The sequence below is a fragment of the Maylandia zebra genome, linkage group LG10 (genome assembly GCF_041146795.1).
Source record: "Maylandia zebra isolate NMK-2024a linkage group LG10, Mzebra_GT3a, whole genome shotgun sequence".
NCBI classification, from domain to species: Eukaryota; Metazoa; Chordata; class Actinopteri; order Cichliformes; family Cichlidae; genus Maylandia; species Maylandia zebra.
In genome coordinates this window covers 16,403,709-16,426,432 of record NC_135176.1, presented here as the reverse complement: position 1 = coordinate 16,426,432, position 22,724 = coordinate 16,403,709, and the positions used below count along the sequence as shown (strand labels likewise).

The 22,724-nt window shown below is 37.9% G+C and overlaps 2 protein-coding genes across 7 annotated transcripts in view; one reads left to right on the top strand and one right to left on the bottom strand.

The window, feature by feature from the left end:
- Positions 1-22,724, bottom strand: part of slc7a1a (solute carrier family 7 member 1a) — a 31,425-nt gene that overhangs the window by 7,449 nt on the left and 1,252 nt on the right. For 2 of the 5 annotated variants that reach the window (XM_076889185.1, XM_004550026.5), the window contains exons 2-6: positions 17,870-17,958; positions 866-1,119; positions 593-775; positions 332-490; positions 64-238 (exon numbers count right to left, since the gene is read on the bottom strand). In XM_076889185.1, coding sequence (XP_076745300.1) covers positions 64-238; positions 332-490; positions 593-775; positions 866-1,064 — 716 coding nt within the window. In that variant the 5' untranslated portion in view covers positions 1,065-1,119; positions 17,870-17,958. Of the gene's footprint in view, positions 1-63; positions 239-331; positions 491-592; positions 776-865; positions 1,120-2,952; positions 3,125-10,565; positions 10,625-17,869; positions 17,959-22,724 lie in introns of those variants that run through there. The other 3 variants (XM_076889187.1, XM_004550025.5, XM_076889186.1) reach the window with 3 other exon arrangements.
- LOC101474289 (homeodomain-interacting protein kinase 1) lies at positions 5,222-22,640 on the top strand. 2 transcript variants are annotated; one of them, XM_024803926.2, is made up of 11 exons: positions 5,222-5,280; positions 5,837-6,032; positions 6,209-6,293; positions 19,454-19,673; positions 19,771-19,962; positions 20,069-20,250; positions 20,411-20,534; positions 20,650-20,769; positions 20,845-20,931; positions 21,080-21,266; positions 21,417-21,543. In XM_024803926.2, the coding sequence occupies exons 2-11, from the start codon at positions 5,888-5,890 to the stop codon at positions 21,440-21,442; spliced, it is 1,368 nt and encodes a 455-aa protein (XP_024659694.2). In that variant the 5' UTR covers positions 5,222-5,280; positions 5,837-5,887; the 3' UTR covers positions 21,443-21,543. The 2 variants fall into 2 exon arrangements, with proteins under 2 accessions (XP_024659694.2, XP_004550084.3); XM_004550027.4 differs by having other exon boundaries at positions 5,225-5,280; positions 21,480-22,640.

Genomic DNA, 22,724 nt, shown 5'->3' with positions numbered 1-22,724 from the left:
AAAAACAAAATAGAGTAACAGAGACAGTTAAAGGGAAAGATTCAGCATTGAATATGTCCTTACTTGGTGCTGTTTGTTGTATAACTTGCATGTAGGATCTCTTCAGGGTCTAGCTGCCAGTTTTTAATATTGCCTTTGACGAATCCAGAGATCACCATGAACACCAAGACTAGGACATTGATACAAGTGAAGACCTTGTTCACCATTGCTGATTCTTTGACCCCAAATGCCAGCAGACCTTAGAATTGCAAAGGACAAAGAAATGGAAAATGAAAAATGTCTTGGGAAAATGTGTTAAGTGTAATATTAAATGTTTTCTATGTCTTCTTACTTGTAAGAATGATTATGATGAAAGCACCAAATATGTCAGGATACTCTGCCAGTGCTCCTGGTACATTCAGGGCCATGTACTGTCTGCAGAACTGCCCTATGGGGTTCCCTATCAACTCATCAAAGGTGGCGCTCCATGCACGAGCCACGCTGGAGGCACCTGAGACGAAGAAAAAAACATTCTTGAAGACAAATTTCCTCCTACACATGACCTTAAACTAGGCAAAACAGAAACAATAAAGCAGTGGTGCTTTATGCTTACCAATGACGTAGGAAAGAATGAGATTCCATCCAGTGATGAAGGCCCACAGCTCCCCTACAGTCACATAGGAGTACAGATAAGCCGAGCCTGTTTTGGGAACACGGGCTCCAAACTCAGCGTAGCAAAGCCCGGCTAACACTGAGGCTATAGCTGCTATTAGGAATGACAGCACAATAGCAGGACCTGTGGAAGGTGGTGGGAATCATATGATTAAAAACTTTCAGGTTTTTCCTCAATACGCATGTTTTCACTATCAAAAGTAATGTCACTTGCCTGAATTCTCTCTTGCAACAGCACCAGCGAGCACATAAACACCAGCACCCAATGTACTGCCCACACCGAGGGCTACCAGGTCAAAGGTGTTGAGACATCGGCACAGACGTGAGTCCTCGGAGTTAGAGTTTACCACTTTCACCCTCATCAGCTGCTTCCTGAAAGTGGAAGCAGCGTGCAGAAGGCTCTTTATAGCCATGGATCACACTCTGGTCTCAGCAAAAGTCAGGGTTTAGGGGTTCAGAGGTCACAACCTAAAGATGAAAGACAGTAAGTTTAAAAAACACGCTTAGTTTTTCATCTCCCCTGTTTAAACAAAGGACTCCGAATCATTTCTGACAATAGCTAAGGAAGCTCATTATAGTGCGTTACTCATTGCAGAAAATAAACTAAAAGTATCTGCCAGGATTGATACTGTTTAGCCCATGTTTGGATCATACAGCTAAATCATTTGCACAAGATAAACACAAGTAACAGGGAGTAGCAGCCTGACAAGTATCCAGACACCTTGTCAGATTACAGTGACCTAAGGATATGAACACGAGAGGTCATGTGGACAGTGCAACAGTTTTTCCGCAGCTCACGGAAACTTCCACCCAAGGACAAGCTGATGTGAGAACACTGTCGTCGCACTTACCTCTGAGAATAATCAGGCTCACATTCAATTTTCCAGCCTAGCACATCACACGTTAATTATGAATTACACTGTATAAAGATGTCTAATAAATGAGCTTGTATCCAAACCAAGCAAAATTACACACATATATCTAAAGCCGACTTAGACGACGCTGTAAAATATAGCATATGTAAATACAAATATAATATCACATGCAACCAGCCACATTTTAGGGAATAAATGAAAATAACTGCTCAGGACAAAAAACACTGTACAGATATTTTCATGTCACTGAACTAAAAAACAAAACAAAGAAAAAACAAACAAACATAGAATCTTTGAAAAAAGGCAAGAAAATACAATAACTCATATTTACATTAAACAAATGGGGAAATTTTAGTAATGTGCTGGCACAATGAAATGATTCTATTCCTTGTTGCATCAAGCTGTCCACCATTATCAAACTGAAACTGCTACAGAAGTCACACCTGCAGCAGTGTAGAGGTCACTATAGTTTGCATGTTGTCAGTGATTCTAAATGATGATACACGTTCAACGGTAAGCTCGATGGCCATTCATTAGATTTTCACAGGTGACTGCCTCTTCTATTTTCCACTATTAAGGGCCTAGATAATGAACATATGCCTTTTGATTAGATGCACACCAATTGGTCCTTTATTAGTTAAATGAGAAAATCAAATGTTAATATTTTCCTGGTAGATTCTGACATTTACAGACCAAACAGTTGATAGAGAATATAATCAAAAGCGAAGATAAGTGTTAGTTCCAGCCTTCAATTACAGAATTGATATATCTGATTCATATACTGCATGACATAAAAAACTAGCATTTTTTCAAAGTAAAATGTGACTTCAGGTTGCCATTTCTCCTTAATGCATGCCATGTATTAACCCTATATTATTTCACTCATTCAGCAAATGAAAGTGAATGGTTAATGTGTATAGACATGCAGAAAAGTAACAATGCGCAAGTAAAAGTTGAGAAATGATATGCTTTATTCATCTTAAGAACAACCATTGTACAAATAATCTATTAAATCTGGACTAAACCAGAAGCACTAATACTGCATACTGCTTTGATTATCACAGCATTACACATGCTGCATCTGTCTATGATCTCAGAAGCTCATAAATACAAATTTGTAATAAAAATCCAATTTAGTGTAAAGATTTTAAAAAATGTTCTGGTGCAGTCATAAAATCCTTGCAGAAAAAAACAAAAAACAAACCAATGAAAGTGACCTATATATATCACACAACCCCTGACTGACTTGAGTATACGGGTCAGTCTGGGGTCACAACTTTCTGTCGAAAAATCTACATTTTGTCAGATTTTGTTCAAATTGAATGAAATCTGATCATTCAAAACAAACTAAAATACGCCTTCTGAACCTTATGTCAAAGTAACCTGTTCGTTGTGAAGGCAGAAAAAGACAGAACAGAGTACTTACTCAAACACACCTACAGGTACACTTCAGCGCTCGACCTAACAACTCCTGATGAAATGATAAGCGACGACAGAAGGATTAAACTGTGCATTTGTTAACTTTTCTTTAAGCTGCTGTGAAGACTGTGGGGCTTTGGACAGTAGGCGATCTGAAATAGAATCTAGAAGAATCACATGGCTTGGCTATTCCAAGCAGTGGGCACACATGCACACATGTGCAGACTTAATTCCTGCAGACTTCGGATGACTTAATAAATGCATTTCTACCAGAAGAACTCTTGTACATAGACTAATATAACAGCAGCATTGTACTTGCATATTACATTTACAACAGTATGCAATATAAAGCATGGTCCCTTGTAAGACACATTAAAAAGTATTTGGCAGGGTACTTTGGATAATATGTTAAAGAAGTGGAAGGGAGGAACTGAACAGAAAAGGGGTGTAAGCCCTTTCAACCAATGAAGTTAGACCATAAATATGACACTTCTGGACATTTGGAAAATGGCTGGCTTAAAGAAGACTTAATAGTCATTCCATAAATAGCCTTAGTTGTTATTGTAGAGTCTTTACCTTACAATATAAAGTTCCTTGAGGTGACTGAGTTTGGAAAGAAACGCGTCTGGACTTCTTTACGTTTTTTGAAGCTGTTTCACTTCTCATCCGAGGAGCTTTTTCAGCTCTAAGAGCAATTGGTGGAGAGTCCCAGATTTTTAGCCCCTATTGGGAGTGTCCCTAAGAGGGTCCTGGACACTTAAAAATCTGTCAAATTTGATATCTCGGGTGTGGGGTTAAAATTACTTAACTGAAGCTTTAAAAGAGCTTAATGTGATTGGTAGGCCTGAAAATTGCCTTTAATGAAATAATACATAAATGAATACATAAAAAATAAAGTATTCAGGAACACCACAAACAAAATGGGCAAGTGGGGTGCGTTAACCTTAATAGACAGAGCATGAGAAAACAGTGAGCAAAAGTATCCAAGGCAGTAATCAAATATAAAAGCACAAACACTGAGCAGACACCTCTGTCGATCATTGAAAACAATCAAAACGGCCCCTGGGAATGCTAATTGAGCTTTCTCAGTAGCAGATGAATGATTCTATGTCCAAAAACAGCTGGAAGAATACCAGAAGCGAAGAACTGTTTATAAGTAAAAGAGTCAACTGGTATCTGTCTAACCCGCCCCCGCCCCCCCCCCCCCCAAAAAAAAAACAACCTTGCTGACATGATGTCTATGAATGATTAATGGTTTGAAACTGGCAGTGTTTTTAGTTGGTAGTGAGTGAGGATTACTATGTTTTCAGATAACCTCTGATTACAATTCAATTCCAAAAACATTAAGTGATCAAGATAAGAGGGATAGCGTTTTTAGGCTGAAAATTGCCCAATAAAGGGTTAAGTAATCTAGATAATTAGTCGTGCAGGGAAGAGAGTGAGTTTTAACATTGCATTTCAGTTCAGCTACATGACAATGATTATTGAAAGAGGTTGGGAGTTCACTGGGATTCGGCAGGGCTGTTGTAAGAGGAAAAGACTTACTGACAAGAGCATCACTGAATTTATTTGCAGTAAAGTCAGTGGTAGAGACAAAGATGGGCTGAAGTTTAATAAAAAGCTTTGTGGTCTGATGGAAATTTACCCTCTACATCTAAGTTCTCTAGACTTTGATCAGGTCAGGACAACACGGACAACACGTGTGAATGTTTAAACAGCTAGAATGAGTACCCTGACACCCATTGACAGAGTAACAGAGAAAAGTGCAGAAAATGATGTGCTGTGTTTTTTGGTTTTGTTTCGGCAAATCGATATATTAAAAAGCACGACAAGCTAAAGAGTCCAAAAGCAGAGAAACTGCCAAGAGAAACAAAGGACACTTAACACACTTTTTATAAAAATCAACACCTCTCTCACATCTTTGAGGAAGACTGGTGGCTGAATTTAGTCATACTGGCTTTACCATAAAGAAGTCCAAGTAAACTGAGATAATTAAATCACAAGTCACCTTTAAACAAAGTAACAAAAACAGACAGAAAAAAACTGTATCAGTGACACACTTTGTCAGGTCAATAATAATAATAATAATAATAATAATAATAATAATGATGATGATGATGATGATGATGATGATAATAATAATAATACAGGATTTAACTAAATAGGTTTATTTTTGACAATGACAGCTTCTACTCATCTGTACAGTACAGTGAATGGCTGAGCACAGGTGCTGAATCCATTCAGTCCAGTGTGAAGGGCATTAGCATGGAAGAGGATGGATTATTGATTTAGTCATCTGTTTTCCTGTTTTCTTCATTTCATTGGAGGAAGAAATGTAAGTGTAGATATGGGACCAGACATTCCAGACTAGATTTAAATATTACAAAGGTCGAAATTGGACACTTTGTGCTATTCTGTTTTAAAACTACTAGCTAACTATAAGTGTGGGTAAGAATTAACAACAGGCCTAATGTTTCCTGTGCTGGCTTCTGTTAATGAATTTGAAACTTTTATCTGATAAAATAAAGACATTTCTGTCTGAACGTAGCATGTCACTGTGGAAATAGCTAACGCTAGCAATGCTGGATAAAGTTAATGCTGTCAGCTTGATGAGGGCTAACACAGAGGTGGTAGAGGAAAAAAAGCGTAGCATTAACTATGGGACTGTGTTGGTATTAAATTTAGTAGCATTAGCTTTGCAAAGGTTAGACTGCAGCAGGTCTGCTGTTGTTTTCCATAGCCGTTAGCGATAACATCTTAAGCGCACAGGCTGCTAACTACATGTATAAAACTAGCTACAACTAGTTGTTTGACTGTATTTTAACCATGCAAATGTTTGCATGAAACAATATCAGCCTTCATTTATTGACATGTATGCTAATTGTGCACAGTTGCGCCAATGAAGAAGCTTTATTTCGCACAAACGTAGACAGGGGCGGCGCATGGAGCTGCGTAAAAGACAGGGTCCCTCTTCTGAAATCTCGGCACGCCTTTCTCCATCAGCTGAATCTGCTAAAGCGGCAGGTTTGATTAGAACTAGAAAGGCAGCTCTGGAAGAAGTGTTTGGGAGGACTGGAGACAAACAAGGTAAATTTTCTAAACTGACATCTGTAGCTTCAGTAAGTTTTTGAGAGCAAATTTAAGAACCTACTTTTTTCCATACCACTGGAGTTATCAACTAGCTGTTGCAAACTCCATGACAAGTGTGTATGTTTCAGTGTACTGAAGAGGATCAAATAATTTACTCTAAATTTACTCTACAGTAAAGGCAATGGCTGAGCTGCCAACTGAGCGGGGTTTCCCTGGACCACCACCTGCCAACAACGGGCAACAACCTTCTTCAAGAAGGTAAGCGTGCCATCTCTCTCCCTCCCTCCTCTGTTTGTCTCCTTAAAAAAGCATCTCACGGGCAGTTCCTTCAGCTTCCCTGATGCTCGCCTCTCTTCTCTATTGACATTTTAATAGTTCATTGTTAACACGATGTCTGACCCGGTATGTTGCCGCATCGGCATTCCGTTTGCTGCAATCGCAAAAATGCGCACATGGCTGGAGGAAGTTTTTCGTGATAGCTGTTAATAGAATCATTTATATACAAGGAGGAGGAAAAGTTTGTTTAAAAAAAATACTATTTCACTATTTAAACCTGAAGTCAGTGTCTACCAGCTGGCCTGTATGTGTGGAAAGACAGAAAAAATTATTTAACGTCACATCTCGAGTTATCCGCAGTTCAATTAAGACAGGGGTTTTAGGCCATGTGCGTAAATGCGCACCAGGCTGTGTGAGGCTGTGGGCAGTATTAACGTCAGGTTTTTGGATGTTATATTCGGACATTAATCTAGCACCATTACAAAGTAACATTAACGAGTGCATTTTAGACAAACATTTCGATAATTATATATAATAGGGCTGATCGAGGGAAGTAACTTGAAAATGTCTCTGTGTGCGCGCACAGCGGGGAAAATATAGCTTTTCCAGGTGTCAAAATTTCTGTAGACATTCTGTCTATTCTGTCTAAAAGTCTGATAACCAATCAGCTCGCTGAACAAGTGGATTTGGCTGCATGTAAAACAGGCTGCGTGAAGAACCACGATCGGGGTTGTCTCTCCCTCCTGCTGAAGCTCCAGATTTTAAGTTCGGCTCCATCATCAAAATCCTAGTATTACTAAAGAATAGAAATATGTGGCTCCCTTAAACAATAATGGTGAATAAATGAACATTCTTAGTGGTACCTGATGCGCTTTTTTGTCACAAGCACATCAGGTACAAAAAAGACAGGTTTTTTAAATATTTTTTTTTAATGTTTAAGTTTGTTAAATGTAGTGCAAGGTGGTGAAGGTTTTTTTTTTTTTTAATCCTTTTTTGATGATTCAATGCAAAAAAGAAAGGTTTGAGATCACTTTGTACAAGTACAGGGTACCTTTGTATGTGTGTACACATGGACAGTGCTATGACAAAGTATTGGCCCTTTTCTGATTTCTCAGACCATCAAACAAATTTTATTATTATATGACAAAAAAAACCCCCAAAATAAATGCAAATTGCAGTTTTTAAAAGATTATTTAATTTATTAAGAGCCAAAAATATCCAGAATTTGCTTCCTGTAAAACAGTAATTGTAAAAAACTAACTGGTTGCTCCACACTTGGCAACAGGAATTGCAATCAACTATCAACTGCTCTAACGTGAAATAATAATAACTTCACTGTCGAGGAATTTCGGCCACTCGTCTTTGCAGAATTGATTTTGAGTTAGCTATGATGGAGGCTTTTCCTGTATAAACAGCCTGTTTAAGGTCTCACCATAGCATCTCATTGTGATGTAAGAATTTGACTAGACCACTCCAAAACCTTCCTTTTGTTTATGAGTGTGTGTGTGTGTTTTTTTTTAATCATTCAGAAGTGAACTTGTTGATGCATATCTCGGATACCCAGGAAAATACTCAGTACTGTTTTACCAGTATCCCACAGGGAAAATATTTAACCTGTCCTGCAACAACAGAAGTAATGTCAAAGAAATCCTTTCTTGAAAAAATGTAACCTGTTAACTTTCAGTTAGATTTAACAAAATAAGTACCTATTTAAGATTGAGTTAATTTAAGAGGTTTTATTCATTTTACAAGTTATTTCGGTACAGATCGTGAAGGTAAAATATATTTGAGAACCTCCTAACAAACAGAGGGTACAACAAACAACACAATACCTAACACATGGAAATAATTAAATTATTGTAGGAGAAGAAATTAAGATAAAAGCTACAAATGAAAGTTGGATGTGGTATTAGTAACAGATACAGCCACTTCAAATGCCCTCCTCATTCCTGACAGGACCATGACCTGTCCCAAGCAGCATTTATGAAAACCAGTGGTAATGTCTTGTACATCCACCAGGGGGCACTAATGGAAGTTGATTCACTTCCAGCTTTCTACACATGTATCAATGCAAAATATAAATGCAAACTGATTACTGGTTGGTCCTGTCAGAGAAGAGCGTATTTTAGATGTGGTACAATAATAATTACATATATTAGCTAGTTATGTAGTCTTATAATATATGGATTGCTGTAGCTCAGGTGGCAGAGCAGGTCAGCCACTAATCAGAAGGTCGGTGGTTCGATCCCAGGCTGCATCCTGGCTGCATGTCAAATATCCTTGGGCAAGATACTAACCCCATGTTTGCCTACTGGTGGTGGTCAGAGGGCCTGGTGGCGCCTGTGTCCGGCAGCCTCGCCTCTGTCAGTGCGCCCCAGGGCAGCTGTGGCTACAATGTAGCTTGCCATTGCCAGTGTGTGAATGGGTGAATGACTGAATGTAGTGTAAAGCGCTTTGGGGTCCTATGGACTAGAAAAGTGCTATACAAATGCAGGCCATTGCATCATTTTTAAATGCAGTAAATTGCTCGCTGTTAACCACCTGTTTTTCTTTTAATTCTCCTTCCACACTCTGCACATTTCTGATAAATCCTGATAAGCCTTCTTATTCAATGCCAATTATGTGTTTTGTCCTTCAATAAAATTAATCAAAAACGATTTTTAGATTACTTACATTACTGTAAAAATCCCGTTTTAAAAGTATGCAGTCCAGAGTTCGTTACTGTTGTTAATACATTTGCAAACTTTGTAACATCATGGTAGATTTATACCAGAGTGTAACCCAAAACGATGCAGAAGTCATTTCAACTTGCAATGATCTGACAAACCAGAACATGCCTGTTTAGTGTATTAAGGTCAGAGAAGGTCAGTCACAGAAACAGTTTTCAGCGCAGCGTTCATGAAACCCCCGACATCAGAAAGTCAGGTTTTTTTTACTCTTGTGGTAACTGTGAGAGCATGTGCTGCTCTCCTTGAAACAAATTGAAGGTTTCAACAGAAAGAACAAAAGCTCACTATCAAGTGGGAAAATCTTAAATATATGGAATTCACATAGTAGTATAGACTCCATTTTTTGCCAGTCTTCTAATGCCCCGCTTTCAGGAAGGCACCATGAGGTTGCTTTGTTTGTTTGCTCACATTTTCAAAGACCCAGCCCTCATAAACAGCCTAAACAGCTGATAAGAGTTACACACCTACACACACCTATCAAGTTAACACAGGTGGAATACACTTGGATTTGGATGGTTGCAAGGTTAAAACAGAACTTGAAGAAACATTCCACCCTAAGGTACAAAACAATTATAAGGCAAAGACCTTTATAAAAATAATACTGAGAAAATCATCGGACTGAAAGCAGCAATATTGAGTGGCTGTATCTGTATACTAAGCTAAACTAGTTATACTAAAATAAAGACAATATAAAAAAACAGACGGCTAACTGTGAACGATTGAACTGGTCACTGTCCGCATTTTAAAACGGACCTCACAGCTGGCTACAACAACATAAGAACCTCAGTTTAAAAATAGAGTCAAAGTAGAAAAGTTAAAGTTAAAGTCATCTTTTCCACATCTAATTTTATTAAAAACAATATAGTTTTTGTTTTTATAGTCTCTCTAGATAGCACAAGAAACTTTAGAGTGAAGACTTGGTTAGCTGTGTGTGTGTGTGAGAGAGGGAATAAAGCAAAAAGAGAAAGCTCTCATTTAAATTAGAGCAAATTCCAATGAAAATCTGCCTTGAAACATTTGATAATGTTATGGTGTGCACTGTACCGTTTGAAGTACAGGGTTCACTCAGCCATCAGAGCTATAATCTGTTCAAATAAACACCCAACATAATCACTAAATGCAGAATTCTACAGATACATTTTATGCATACACAGAAAAGCACTAAGTGATGCCTGTCCAGCAGAATTAGGAAGACACCCACTGATAATTAGACTGAATTAAATAAAGTAAAACATTTTTGATCACCATAAGTCCAGCTCCTAAGACACACTTCATTCTAAAGCCCTCTAAACCCAAAGAATGAGCCTGACTGATCTCACAAAAACACTGCTTTCCAAACACCAGCCAGCTAATTATAACAAAATGCAAATAAATGTATGTAAGAAAAACAGTCAGAGATAGAAAGTAGAGACAGCTCTTAACGCAAGGACACAGAACATGCGATCAGTGTTTGACTGGTCAGTTTGAAACAAAGACACATTTCCTCCTAGATTGGAAGTCATTCAATGAAGTAAGGAACACTTACTTAAACCACTTCACTTCTGTAATTCCAAATTTCCACGAGCTAAGCAACATTTCAAAATAAAAGTATATTCCCAGGAGAAGGACACAGGGCATGACTGGCTGCCTGATATATGTCAACATGCCACCACCTAAGGGACAGTGAATGACCTACACAACCACACAGACACACAAACTCAAACATGCACATGCGCACACAGGCATATAATAAATGTATGTATTTATTTATTTATATATGTGTGTGTGTGTTCTGTTTTTCCATTATTGTGATACGTCATTATCGGTATCACCATCGCCCGCCTCTGGTGGTACTCGATATCTTAATAACCATTTATACACATATTTACTAAAGCTGGACTTGCTTATATTTTTCACACTGCTTTGATAAGTCAAAGTCAAAATCCAGTTGCAACTTGCTTCATCTTAACTGTGATGGTATAAACAGAAGCTACACATTGTTTAGGGAAAATGTGAGCTCATGCTGGTCTGAGCTGAAGCTATCTAGATAATGAACATATGCCCTTTTCTAGAGGAAACAAGTGTAAATATAAAACGAACTCACTGCAGTAATAGCAAACAGTACTGTGCATGTGAGAGATTGGATTTCCTTGTTGACATGACAGCCTTAAAGTTTCAGAAAGTTTTCATATTGACTTAAATGGGATGGGATTTAACACCTTAGGATGAGGTATCTTTCTCATTCTCATTGCAGTGCCTTTGCTTTCACCACCACCTGTGGTTTTACAGTACAAAACAGTACTTCAAGTCTTACAGCCACCCTTTTCCCTACATACATTACAGGCCATTGTTGGATAAGTTCAATTGCAGCTCCGATAGATTCAGATCTAGCAGTTTCCAGGATTTATTATTCATTTTTAATAGTTTTGGCTACTGACCATGTGCTTTAAGTAGCTCATTATTGTAGTGTTGCATTAAAACAAACTTCTTTCAGTAGGATACAAGTGCAGGAAAAAGGAAATTCTAAATGGTTGTAGAGAGACCACTGGGTGCTCCTAATTTTATGTAGGAAAACACATTTCTCCCCCAGAAAATCATTCCAAGCTGGGGTACAGTACTACTAAGTTATCAGTTCGGTAGTACTTGATCACTTTCCTGCATTTGTGACACAGAAATGATAACATTACAACAGTAGTATTTTACCTTAATGCAGCAGCTGGGCAAAATGTATCTAAGGTATTGGATGCTTCCCTGCAAAGCCTAATAAGATGAAGCTGTAGAACCCCACAACACAGTCTCCCACAATGGTGAAAGTTTGATCTTTGGATGCAGTGAGGAGTTTCGGGGTTACTCTATTTAACGCATGGAGATGGAGGAGGAGATAGAGGTGCAAACACGCAGCCCCGCCTGCTCATTACTATCAGCCATTACTATGATGCTATAACCTTCTGGCTTAAACTACACTAGATGATTAAGTCACACACCTGAGAACTGTTGAAATCAATAACCAGAAATTCACGTGTCTGGAAATTGGTAGTCTGCAATTTTGGAGGGCACAACTGCTCCAGTTAACTTCCAAGTCAAAAAGATAAGAAACATACATTTTAAAAAAACATATAACGAGTAAATTATAGCCATTTTATGGATGATTTGCTGTTTCCAGAGGATCAAAGGTAATTGACTGATTAGTGGTTGGCTGTGTGAGGCTTATTCTCTCGATATTTCATTGCAATAATAAGGAAATAGTTGGACTTGTATTTGGCAGCTGTTCACTGGAATTTCTGATATGCTAAAAGTTGAAAGACCTGTGTGGGCAAGGGAGAAGGTCATAATTAGACATTAGCCTAAAGATAGGCAAGTTAGACTTTGCTAGAAAACATGTAAAAGAGGCCACACATTCATCTATCCATCTCCTTCATCCATCCTCTTCTGGTTGTCTGCTTATTATGGAAGCAATGCTATGGCATGTGCATTTACGGCTGCCAGCTGCGAGTGTGTATTAATGATGTGACTGCCAATAGAAGCAGCAGGATGAATTGTGATGTGCACAGGGCTGAAGCATCCTGCTAAAAAAAACCAAGAGACTTGGTTTATTAAGCCAAAGATATTATTCAAAGTTCTTCTATTTGTGCTGCCCACAGGCTGCAGATAGTAAAGCTAGTAGCTAAATCTGGTACAACCTTTTCTCTTAGGAGATTAAAGTTTTTCTTTTGTTTGTACATGGCCCCTGACAAATAAAGTGGAAATGAAATGAAACAAACATGAAAAAGGTTAGTCAGGTCAATAAACGATGCTGATCATTCATGTTTGTGTCAATAACACAAACATGAATGTCTATGCATTATTAGGCTGTGCATTTGAAATATTGTCAGCATGTGGTATAACAGAGGCGTCGTTTTGAGGTGAATGAACAGCAAAGTAAAAACACAAAACCTCATGTCAGTATGGATGGATTTACAACAATATTATTTTAACTTTAAATCTAATGCTTTAAAAGCGCACAAAAAGCGTTCTCAGTAACAACTGAATGATTTTTCAGTTTACTACCAGCTGCAAAAAATACCAAGTAGCAAACCAACTGTTAATAAGTAAAAGAAATAAATGAGCAACAGCAGATAGTATCTCTTTAAAAACTGGGTTGACATATCTATAGCACAAGCAAAACTTAAGCTGAGAAACTATTCTGACCGCAGGATAATGATTAACGTTTTGTACCCAGTGTTATATTTCCTTAAAGTAGAAATATATCGGTGCAAGTCCCTGCACCAGTCATTTTCTGGTTTAAACTTCTTCCTTGGAGAACAAATGACATGATATAAAAGAATTATACTTATTTATCTTGCAGCTTTAACTGCTTTTTGGTAGTTTATTTTATAAATTCATATAAAGTAGAGAAGGCTGTCTCATTTTTAATTAGTGTTCATTTGCCTTTCAACTTTCTCCATTCCTGAACTAAATGAACTAATTAGCAGGAGTTGGTGTTATGCTTTCTCCATTTCAGTTTAGCGACACACAATGATTACTGAGGGAGGTTAAAAGGTGAGGGTGAAATTTTAAAAGTGTGAACAAAAGAGATCCATTAAAAACATCGAGCTTGTGGTTTGATATAAATTTGTCCTCTACATCTAGGGCCTCTGGGCTGAGATGAGGGCAAGAATGTAACCTTAGGGATGAGCAGGTACTACAACAGACTATAGTTGTGATTCAAGTTGTAGTTATGCATACATCACACATGAATGTTTTAAGAGCTAGAATAAGTACCCGGCCACACTGTGACAAAGCAACTCAGAGAAGTTCTGAAAATTATGTGTTGATTTTATTTTACCTGTGTTATCTGATTACTTATATTTGCAGCAATATCTTGGTATCATCTTCAGTTCCACACGGTAACATGTTGTGTTTCTTATTGGCTAACCAAGATAGAGGTGGTATGCCCCACAGGGTCACCTTGAACCCGTAAACCTTGTCAGTTGTAACTGAACAATGTGTATTGATAGGTGGCACCACCTCTATGGACAAACAAAGAACAAGATGAGTAATACAGTATCAGTAACAGTTAGCCACTGTGTCAGATCCAAATGTTTCATAAAGACATAAAATGTTTCCACAACACTTGTCAGCATTACCAAAAATCTAGGCCTCTTATTTGAGTCAAATCAAATTTCTAGTATATTAGTTTTTCAGATCAATTTAAGCCAAAAGCAACAGAATGTTATGTAAGTAAGTCAAACTTGAAGTTAATCTAAACACTTGTAAAAAAAAAAGAAAGAAAAAGAAAAGAAGATGAAAAATAGCCAGCATGGATTTTACCATGTGAGAGGGCGGACCCAAATGCAGGACTCAGGAAACAGGAATGACTCAAACAAAAAAATCTGCTTTAATGTAAAAAGTAAAAGGTATAAAAATGTTGTTACTATAGACATTATCAGGCTGGTGAAGTAAACAAAACAGAAGACACAGAGAACAACAGAAAATAAAACAGAAAGACACAACTGAATGGAAGCAAAGGTTAACTTGGCATAAGGGTGGAGAGAAAGACAAGACAGAGGAACGCATAAAGATGCAGGGCAATGCAGATCAGTACACCAAGGAACACAACAGGGTACTAACCCAGTGTAAACAGTAACTACAACTAAGACGAACCAAAGACTCAGAGGAATACAATAAGTCTTAAGAAGATAATCGAAAAGAGCCACAGAAAATAGACAAAGCTTTTAAACTTGTAAACACAGGGAATTAAATGAAAGCAGCCATTCAACAAATAGTACACTATATATTAACTATAAAGGGACCAATACTTAGTTGAAAATGATGAACTAAATATATCTAAGGCCACAAGGGAAGCAATATTACAAAAGAAACAAAACTTTTCTTTTGAAATATTTTGTCCTTTTAAAAATACAAAGGAAACATTACCTCACAATGTCAAACGTGGGGTCCAAAATGCAGGGATCATGACAGTTCCCCCATTTTCTTAACAGTCCTACTCCCCATACTTTCCTAACAGAGGGCACATACAATATCAAAGTAAGTACTCATAATGCAGAGACGAGTAGGTCTCTGCATTATGATAAACTCTAAAGTTCTTATCCTGCATTAAAAATTCAGAATGTTATTGCTATTATAAGTAATAGAAATTGACAAAGCAACATCAGAGATATTAAGTGAATTGAAATGACTTACTCCTGGAAAATTAGGGTGTGGGAATTGTGGTTTTTCAGTAGCAGCTGAATGATTTTATGTTCAAACAAGTTGGAAAAATATCAGAAGCAAGTCAACTGTTAATAAGTAAAAGAAGGAAATGGGCAGCACCTGGGCATCAGGTAGTAACTCCTTAAACAGGTTGTTTTGGTGGACATATTGTTTTAAAGTCAAACTAAAGTGAAACTATACTTGCGAGAAAGAAAAAAAGAGGCTGGCAACATGCCAGGCTGGCTGGTAATAACTAATAATACTTCTACTCTTTCTCCTCTTTCCTGACGCAGGTAAAAAATACTAATGTTTTTTAGGTCAGGTCAGGAATAGTTCATGCTGTTTTTGCACAAAATTAAAAGGAAATAAAAAGAAGGCTGTATTTATTGACATCTCTGGAATCACTTTTATGACTGGTGGTGGTCAATAAAAAGCTACAGAACTCTGAAAGTGATACTGTTTCAGTGTAAAGCGTGACTTATTTCATTGTGATTGGCTAGTCAACTTATAGTTGCAGAGTTTTTGTTGCCAAAGATGAAAAAAAAACCCAGAAAAGCACGACTGCACTTTTGACCTAATAAGCAAAAATGTAACTTTATATTTCAAAGTACTATATTTGTGTATACTTGTGATATATATTGATTTTTATATATAAACCTGGCCAAGAGCGCAGCAGAGACTGTGACAAATATAAATATATGCCAAGAAAGAAATACACTTGACACAATGTAAAGTGAGTGAACTCACCACCAAGATCATATGCAGTAACATATCGTCGAGAACTTCAAGAGCATATGTTTAACTGTTAGGTTATGTTACATTGACCAAAAGATCTCTTTCATCAACATTTTACAATGAACTTAATTCCACTCATAGCAGATTATTACTCTGTAGATTACTCCAGGAAAAAGTGGAACTCTAAAATATTCAGAGTTAAAGCATAAAAAGTATTCTGGTTATTACGAAGAACGAAAAGTTACAGGTTTCATAAATCCCTACCCACTCAATACAAACCTTCTACCTGGAATCTTATTCTTAGCATTCCTATTTCAGCAACAAATCAATTCCAAAAGCAGGAACACACAATGTCTGAGTGTGTTACTCATAACTGTGATGGGTATAAATAGAAGCCACAAATCAGGTAGAGACACAGTAATGAGGAAATATGAATAAGCCCTTCATGGTGCGGAAGCCTCCATAATCTCAGTGATCCTGGAAAGCTTACACACACACACACACACACACACACATACAAACAAACACACAGACACACACACTTATTTAAGTGTGTAGGGGTTGCAGATAGACTAACACAGTCAGCAACTTCACCACTAGTGACCCACATTCAGGGGTGCTAAAGTTAGACTGACTCGAGCTGGTCTGAGCTGCAATGGTCTAGATCTGAAAGGTCAGATTACTCTTTCTTTAAATGCCTTTATAACATGAACTCTTGTCGATTATATGTTACTGTATAATGAGCCTCTCTATTTTTCTCAAGAATATAAGCATAAATACAAAAAACTCATTGTGGTAATAGCAAAACAATAGATATTCCACTTTATTTGAGTTTTGTTTTGTTTTTTGCAGAAAATAGAATAAAATGTCGACTTGACAAGTCAGTATCCAATTAGGAGACAAGTATTTAACTCTTAACACCTTCATACTAACCAAAGCAGGATCTGAATCAGTTTGAAGATGTGTTATGTTTTCCATTACGGTACTTACTGCACAACACCTTTACTTTACTCCTACTTATGGTTTGCAGTCAGATGTTAGTGGCCACTTTCTGCTTTCACTCTAATTTAGATTGCCGAAACTCCACCAAGGCCACACGACACATTCGGGTTCAAGACCTTCTCAATCCTGGGTTTAGGCTACTTTTAAATAGCAAAATGACCCTGGCTCAGATCCAACCTAGAGATATCATAGGCTCTGTAGTGGATCTGCAAACCAGGTCCAGATCACAGTCCACCTGCACATCAGGATGGACGCAGAACAGATAAGGATCAAATAATCAGCCCCATCTGGACCGGATCTATTTTGGATTCGTTAGTAGTGACTCATCTTATCAATATTAAAATCTGTCATCCTTCCAGAATTAAACAGAAATTTCTAAAAATGTATCTGACCAAAGTGTAGATAGCTCTATAAATGGTAAATGGACTGTTTCTTATATAAGCTTAACTGCGTTCTACCTAAAACGCTTTGGCGTGCAGACTGGAGCAGCCAAGAATCGGACCACCAATATTCCCATTAGAGGATGAACTGCTTCTCCTGAGCGGCAGCCACCCCAATAAAAGTTAGATATTCCTTATAGCATGTTTGCTTTTACTGATGAAACTTTGCATTCATTAAATACCTAGGTTCAGTGTGGTCACTGTTCCCCAGCTACTTCAGGCCCTCCCAGCTAATGTTTGACTTACAAGTTGGTTTGCTAGCTTGGTCACTGAAAAAAGAGAGGATCTCATCCTGCAGTTGAGCAGCGTCTAACGCCACCGTTTTGGACTGTTGCTAGATGTACTTTATTGATTAATCTAGTTTGGCTTCCCGTGTCTAACAAAGACAAGGTCTGACCATAAAGTATCATTGAGTCCACTAATAAAATGTATTTTCTTTATGTGAAGCAGCAGTAGAATAACAACAAGAACAGCAGCTCACCTTCTTGAACGTCCTCTGTCTACTTTCAGGTTGAAGGTTTTAAGATGTCATGACATATGGCGGCAAGGGAAACATGACTCTCACTGCATCTATAATCACACAAGCAGCAACTTTAACAAACCTCCATTTAAAATATCATAGTGTTAGTTACAGTGTAACCAGTAGGCTTTAATCTTAAAGTCTGCCTAAATGATATACTAAGTACACTTTAGCATACTTGAATGTTCCAGATTTTAAAAACAAAATTTAATTGTTTTTAACATTTTATGATATAAGAACAAACTTCTCTCCCTCCCATTTTCTGTCTGGCTTCTTAGCACTAAGCCACAGACCAACTCTGGAAGTAGCAACATCCCATTGCAATTTCTCCAAAAGATGCATTGTCTACTGCTCCTATGGGCTTGTGTTTTAAGTGTTAGCAAGTTTCTTGGTTGTTCTTGTGAATCTAATAAGGTAATAAATCTAATAGGGCAATCAAGGAAATGTTGGTCAGCTAAAGTTGCTAAGGCCTTTACAACTTTGGATTATGGCTTGTGCAAAACATTCAATCAATGGAAAAAAAATAAGTGGATTAATCTATAATAAAAATAATCATTAGTGGCAGTCCTAATAAATATTCAAATAAGTTTATTGTCAACAAAGAATGACTTGAGGACTGCAGTTCGACACCCCTGACCTAGTGCATGCAGGCCACATGCAGGCTTATAATGCGTCTGCACCCTTAATGTAAGGCAACCCTTAATGTAACTTTACATGTGCAAATCAGCTCTTAAAATTATTTGGCTGTCAGTACTTAATGCACCTGTTATAATATTAATAAGGTTTTTAATAAGAACATAAAATGAAACATAATGCTGGATTGAAATGTATCTCGTATGAGACTCGCTTCCAGAGCCCCTACACTTTGAAGGTGTGGTTTGTGATGTTGCATGGATACTAGATCTCTATCTTTTGGATTTTGTGCCATGCTTTATTCTGCAGGAGATAACTGGAGGGTAATTAGGTGCATGAGTTTCACCTGGGCCAAATGAGCTCGGCTCTGTGGCTCTAATTTGTTTTATAGGTAAAAACTGTCTTCTCTCATTTGAAATGGCTAATGTTTGAAGTTTTGTACTCTCCAAGAATGAACCTTTAGACATCACCAAATCAATATTTGTGACAGGTCAAAATAACGTTAACTGTAAGACTTATTTATTGAAGTCCAGTCAGACCCCTGACTTGTGACCTAAAAAAACAGCTTCACCAAACCTTTCCATTTCAGTACTAAAAAACTCCAAGCACTGTAGTATGCAGAACTTGTTCACTCGATATTCATCAAAGTAATTTTTAAGGTGAAACTACTGAGATAAATCAAGGACATTAACTTGCCAAGTATTTAGTTTGCTTTCTGGTTAACTAGCTCATGACAGCAGATGATCGGTTTACAATCACAATGCTTTGTTTCACTTTTTCCTCTAATATCACCTGCTGTTATTATGAAAATTTGTCTACATTGTAAGAAATGAAGTTTTAAATTACTTTTTAAATTTTTGTTTGTTCGTTTTTTAGGATTTTTTTTCCTTTATAACGTTTTTTTCTTTTTAGGTGTTATGATGCCAGAGATGCCCATAAAATTGCCCAGATCAACCGATTACTTCCCATAGGCTGGCACTTAACTGGAGCTTCACGGTACCAGATGATAACTACCCTGGGAGAAGGAGTCTATGGCACGGTTGGAAAATTCATTAGGCTCAATGACATGAAGAGCGTAGCCATCAAAATAGTTAAGACTGATTGCTTCAGAAATGGACTGGCAAACTTGGAGGTAGGAAAGACTTGGCTTGATGCAGTTAATCCAACAATTGTATTTGAAGAAATTCCTCTAAAATATTTACTTGAAGCTAAAACTCATATGTTGCCAGGTGGCTGCCCTGCTGAAGTTAAAGTTGTACAAATCTGAAAGGTATAACTTGGTTCAGTTTTACAACGTTCTTACCGATGGGCAAAAATTATGTCTCGAATTCGAGCTTTTGGACAAGAACCTTTATGAATTCATGAAGGAAAGACAATTCCGACCACTCGCTCTAAACTCAGTTAGAGCCATCACCCAGCAGGTGTGTTTAACTGTATTCTCTACATAAATAAAGTTTTTCAGATGGATGCTGATTACATTAATACAAAGGTGTGTGGTTTTTTGTTTTTTTTGGGGGTTTTTTTTAGATTGCGAAAGCACTGGATCATTTGAAGTCTGTACGTTTGATACATGCAGACCTCAAGCTGGAAAATGTGATGCTTGTCAACCATCAGAAACAACCTTATAGGGTCAAAGTGATTGACTTTAGCTTGGCATGTGAAACCTCCGCTGCCTTGATGGGCTCTTGCATTCAGTCCCGTTCATACCGGTTAGTAGCTGTAACCAAAGTGGCTTTTTCTCTTAAAGGTCAATACTGGATACTCCCCTGCTGTTTCTGTGATGGGCTTCTTGGCTGTATAACTAATCCAGTTGTCACTTTTGTTGTTAATAATTGACAGTTGCTGTTTTTCCTGTTTGTCCTAAATCAGGTCCCCAGAGATTATTCTCGGGGCTCCATTTACAGAGGCCATAGATGTATGGTCTCTGGGCTGCATTGCTGCTAATCTGTACCTTGGCTCCATGCTCTACCCTGGTGAGAATGAATATGAGGTGGTAAGTATAACTAGCGCTTCTCCTTTGAAGAACTTAAAGCTTTATTTAAAGGATTACAACACATTATGTTAAAGTTGTTGGACTCTGAATTTGACCAATTGGTCTGTATTTCCAGATGAGGTACATAGTGGAGACTCAGGGCCAGCCTCCAGGCAAGATCCTCGACAGTGGGCTCAAGACTGCCTTTTATTTCAACACGCAGTTGTATTTCACCACCAGCACGTGGAAACTCAAGGTTCTTAGTACTTTACAATTTTTTACTTTACAAATTTACAATTTATCAGTGTTGATGAGTTTCCTGTCTTTTCAGACACCTGAGCAGTTTGTCAGTGAGACAGGGATTAAGTTCACTGAGAAAAGGATGATGAAGTTGACCTCTCTTGATGACCTTAAAAATGTAGGTGTACTTCTTGACTGTTCTATTTTGTATGTTTAAAACTAAATATAGATTTTATTTATAGAATAAATATTTAAACAAAACTCCCAAAAAGAAACAACTTAAAATTCAGAGTTTTTAGGGGCCTTTTCTTTCTTTGATGTTTCAGCTCTGGTTCACACGTCATCAAAATTATACCAGTAAATCCGCAGAAATCTGTGATCTGCTGGTGTTTATCGAGCTGCTTAAAGGAATGCTTCAGCTTGATCCTGAAAGACGGATGACGCCCAGTCAGGTGCTGCAGCACGACTTCACAACACTGCGCCACATATCGCGCTGTACCCCTACAGCTTCGAGTAAGATATTACTTCTCTTTTGAAACACTGGTTCTCCACATACAACACATTTCCACTGTGAGCATATGTTCTGTATCTCGCTTTATGTGGAAAATGTTGTATTCAGATGAGTGAGTCAATAATTTGGTACATGGCTTGATTGTTTTGCAGTGTTAACTCTTGCTTTCAGAAGATGAGCATCTGTCAGTAACGACTGGTGGTACCTGTGTGCAGGTCTCTGCAGCAACCATCCTCCAGGACCAGCCATGCTACCCAGCAAAATCAACCTTGCCCTCGAGCTGAGCACAGCATCCAAGTGAGGCACCATTCTCACTCTAGGACCACCTGTCCTCCTCTGCAAAATCATCCTCGCCCTCCATCTATGCGCTACAGCCCTTATTCCAGAACAACCCACCTTGCTCAGCAAAATCATCCTTGCCTTCCCGTGTTACACCACTGCTGTTGCTTCAGGACCATCTGTCCTCACCAGCACGATCATCCTCGCTCTCCAACTGTGCGCCACTGGCTCTACTTTACGACCACACACCCTCCCCAACAATAAACACTTTGCTCCCTAGCTCAGCACGGCACCCAGGTGCGGTATCACTGCCTTTACTGCAGGACTACCCATCCTTGCAGCAATATCCTTCTGGCCTTGCAGCTAAACTCCACTGTCTTTACTCTAGGACCACCCATTCTGCTTAGCAATGCCGTCCTCACCCTCCAGCCAAACACTGCACCCCTGCACAAAGTCTAGGACCACAGTGAAGTCCTTAGCAAGACTCACCAAATCAAACCAGAGTCTTAAAAAAAAATTTAATGACTGATTAGACAATGTGAGTAAGAGTCTCTGACCAATCTGAAAGATCATTGTGATTTAAAAAGGGTTCCATTGTTGGATGTAGGACAATTATAGCTCACCACAAAGTAAGAATCAGAATACTGTATTAATCCCTAAGCAAATTATGTAGAGAAAGATGAACAATGGGGAAGACTATGTTGAGAGGTTGCATAGGAGTGCCAGATGGAACTCTTGAGATTGCAGCATCCACACTTTTAATCACATCTTCCCTATTGAGACTGATCAACGGGACACTGGCTGAGCACAAATGCTGGAGACAGACATTTCTGCTCAGGAGTAAACCAAAAAAAAAGAAATAAAAAAAAAAACATGAAAAATAGACCTGATAGGTTATATGTACCAATCTCTTATAAGAAGAAGTCATAATTAAAAGCAATCTGTTGCCATCATTGCAATAGTCAGGGGGCTTAGACCATTTAAAATTTGTTTTTCCAATGAATTACTTTATTTTCACTCACATGTTGTTGTATGAAGTACTTATTCTTTATTGTATTTTCTAATAAGTGGAACAATATTAAAACAATAAACTTGTGATTTCTCTAATTTAAGAACCAGCTTCATTTTTTTTTATTATTCTAATGCATCATGATGACAGGGTTAGTAATGTTTTCCACAGG

Excerpts from the sequence above, each read along its gene's own strand:
- LOC101474289 (XM_004550027.4), top strand. The coding sequence starts at position 5,888 with ATGGAGCTGCGTAAAAGACAGGGTCCCTCTTCTGAAATCTCGGCACGC. Across the intron at positions 20,251-20,410 it reads ATTCAGTCCCGTTCATACCG|GTCCCCAGAGATTATTCTCG; the intron begins GTTAGTAGCTGT and ends GTCCTAAATCAG. Across the intron at positions 21,267-21,479 it reads CTGTACCCCTACAGCTTCGA|GTCTCTGCAGCAACCATCCT; the intron begins GTAAGATATTAC and ends ACCTGTGTGCAG.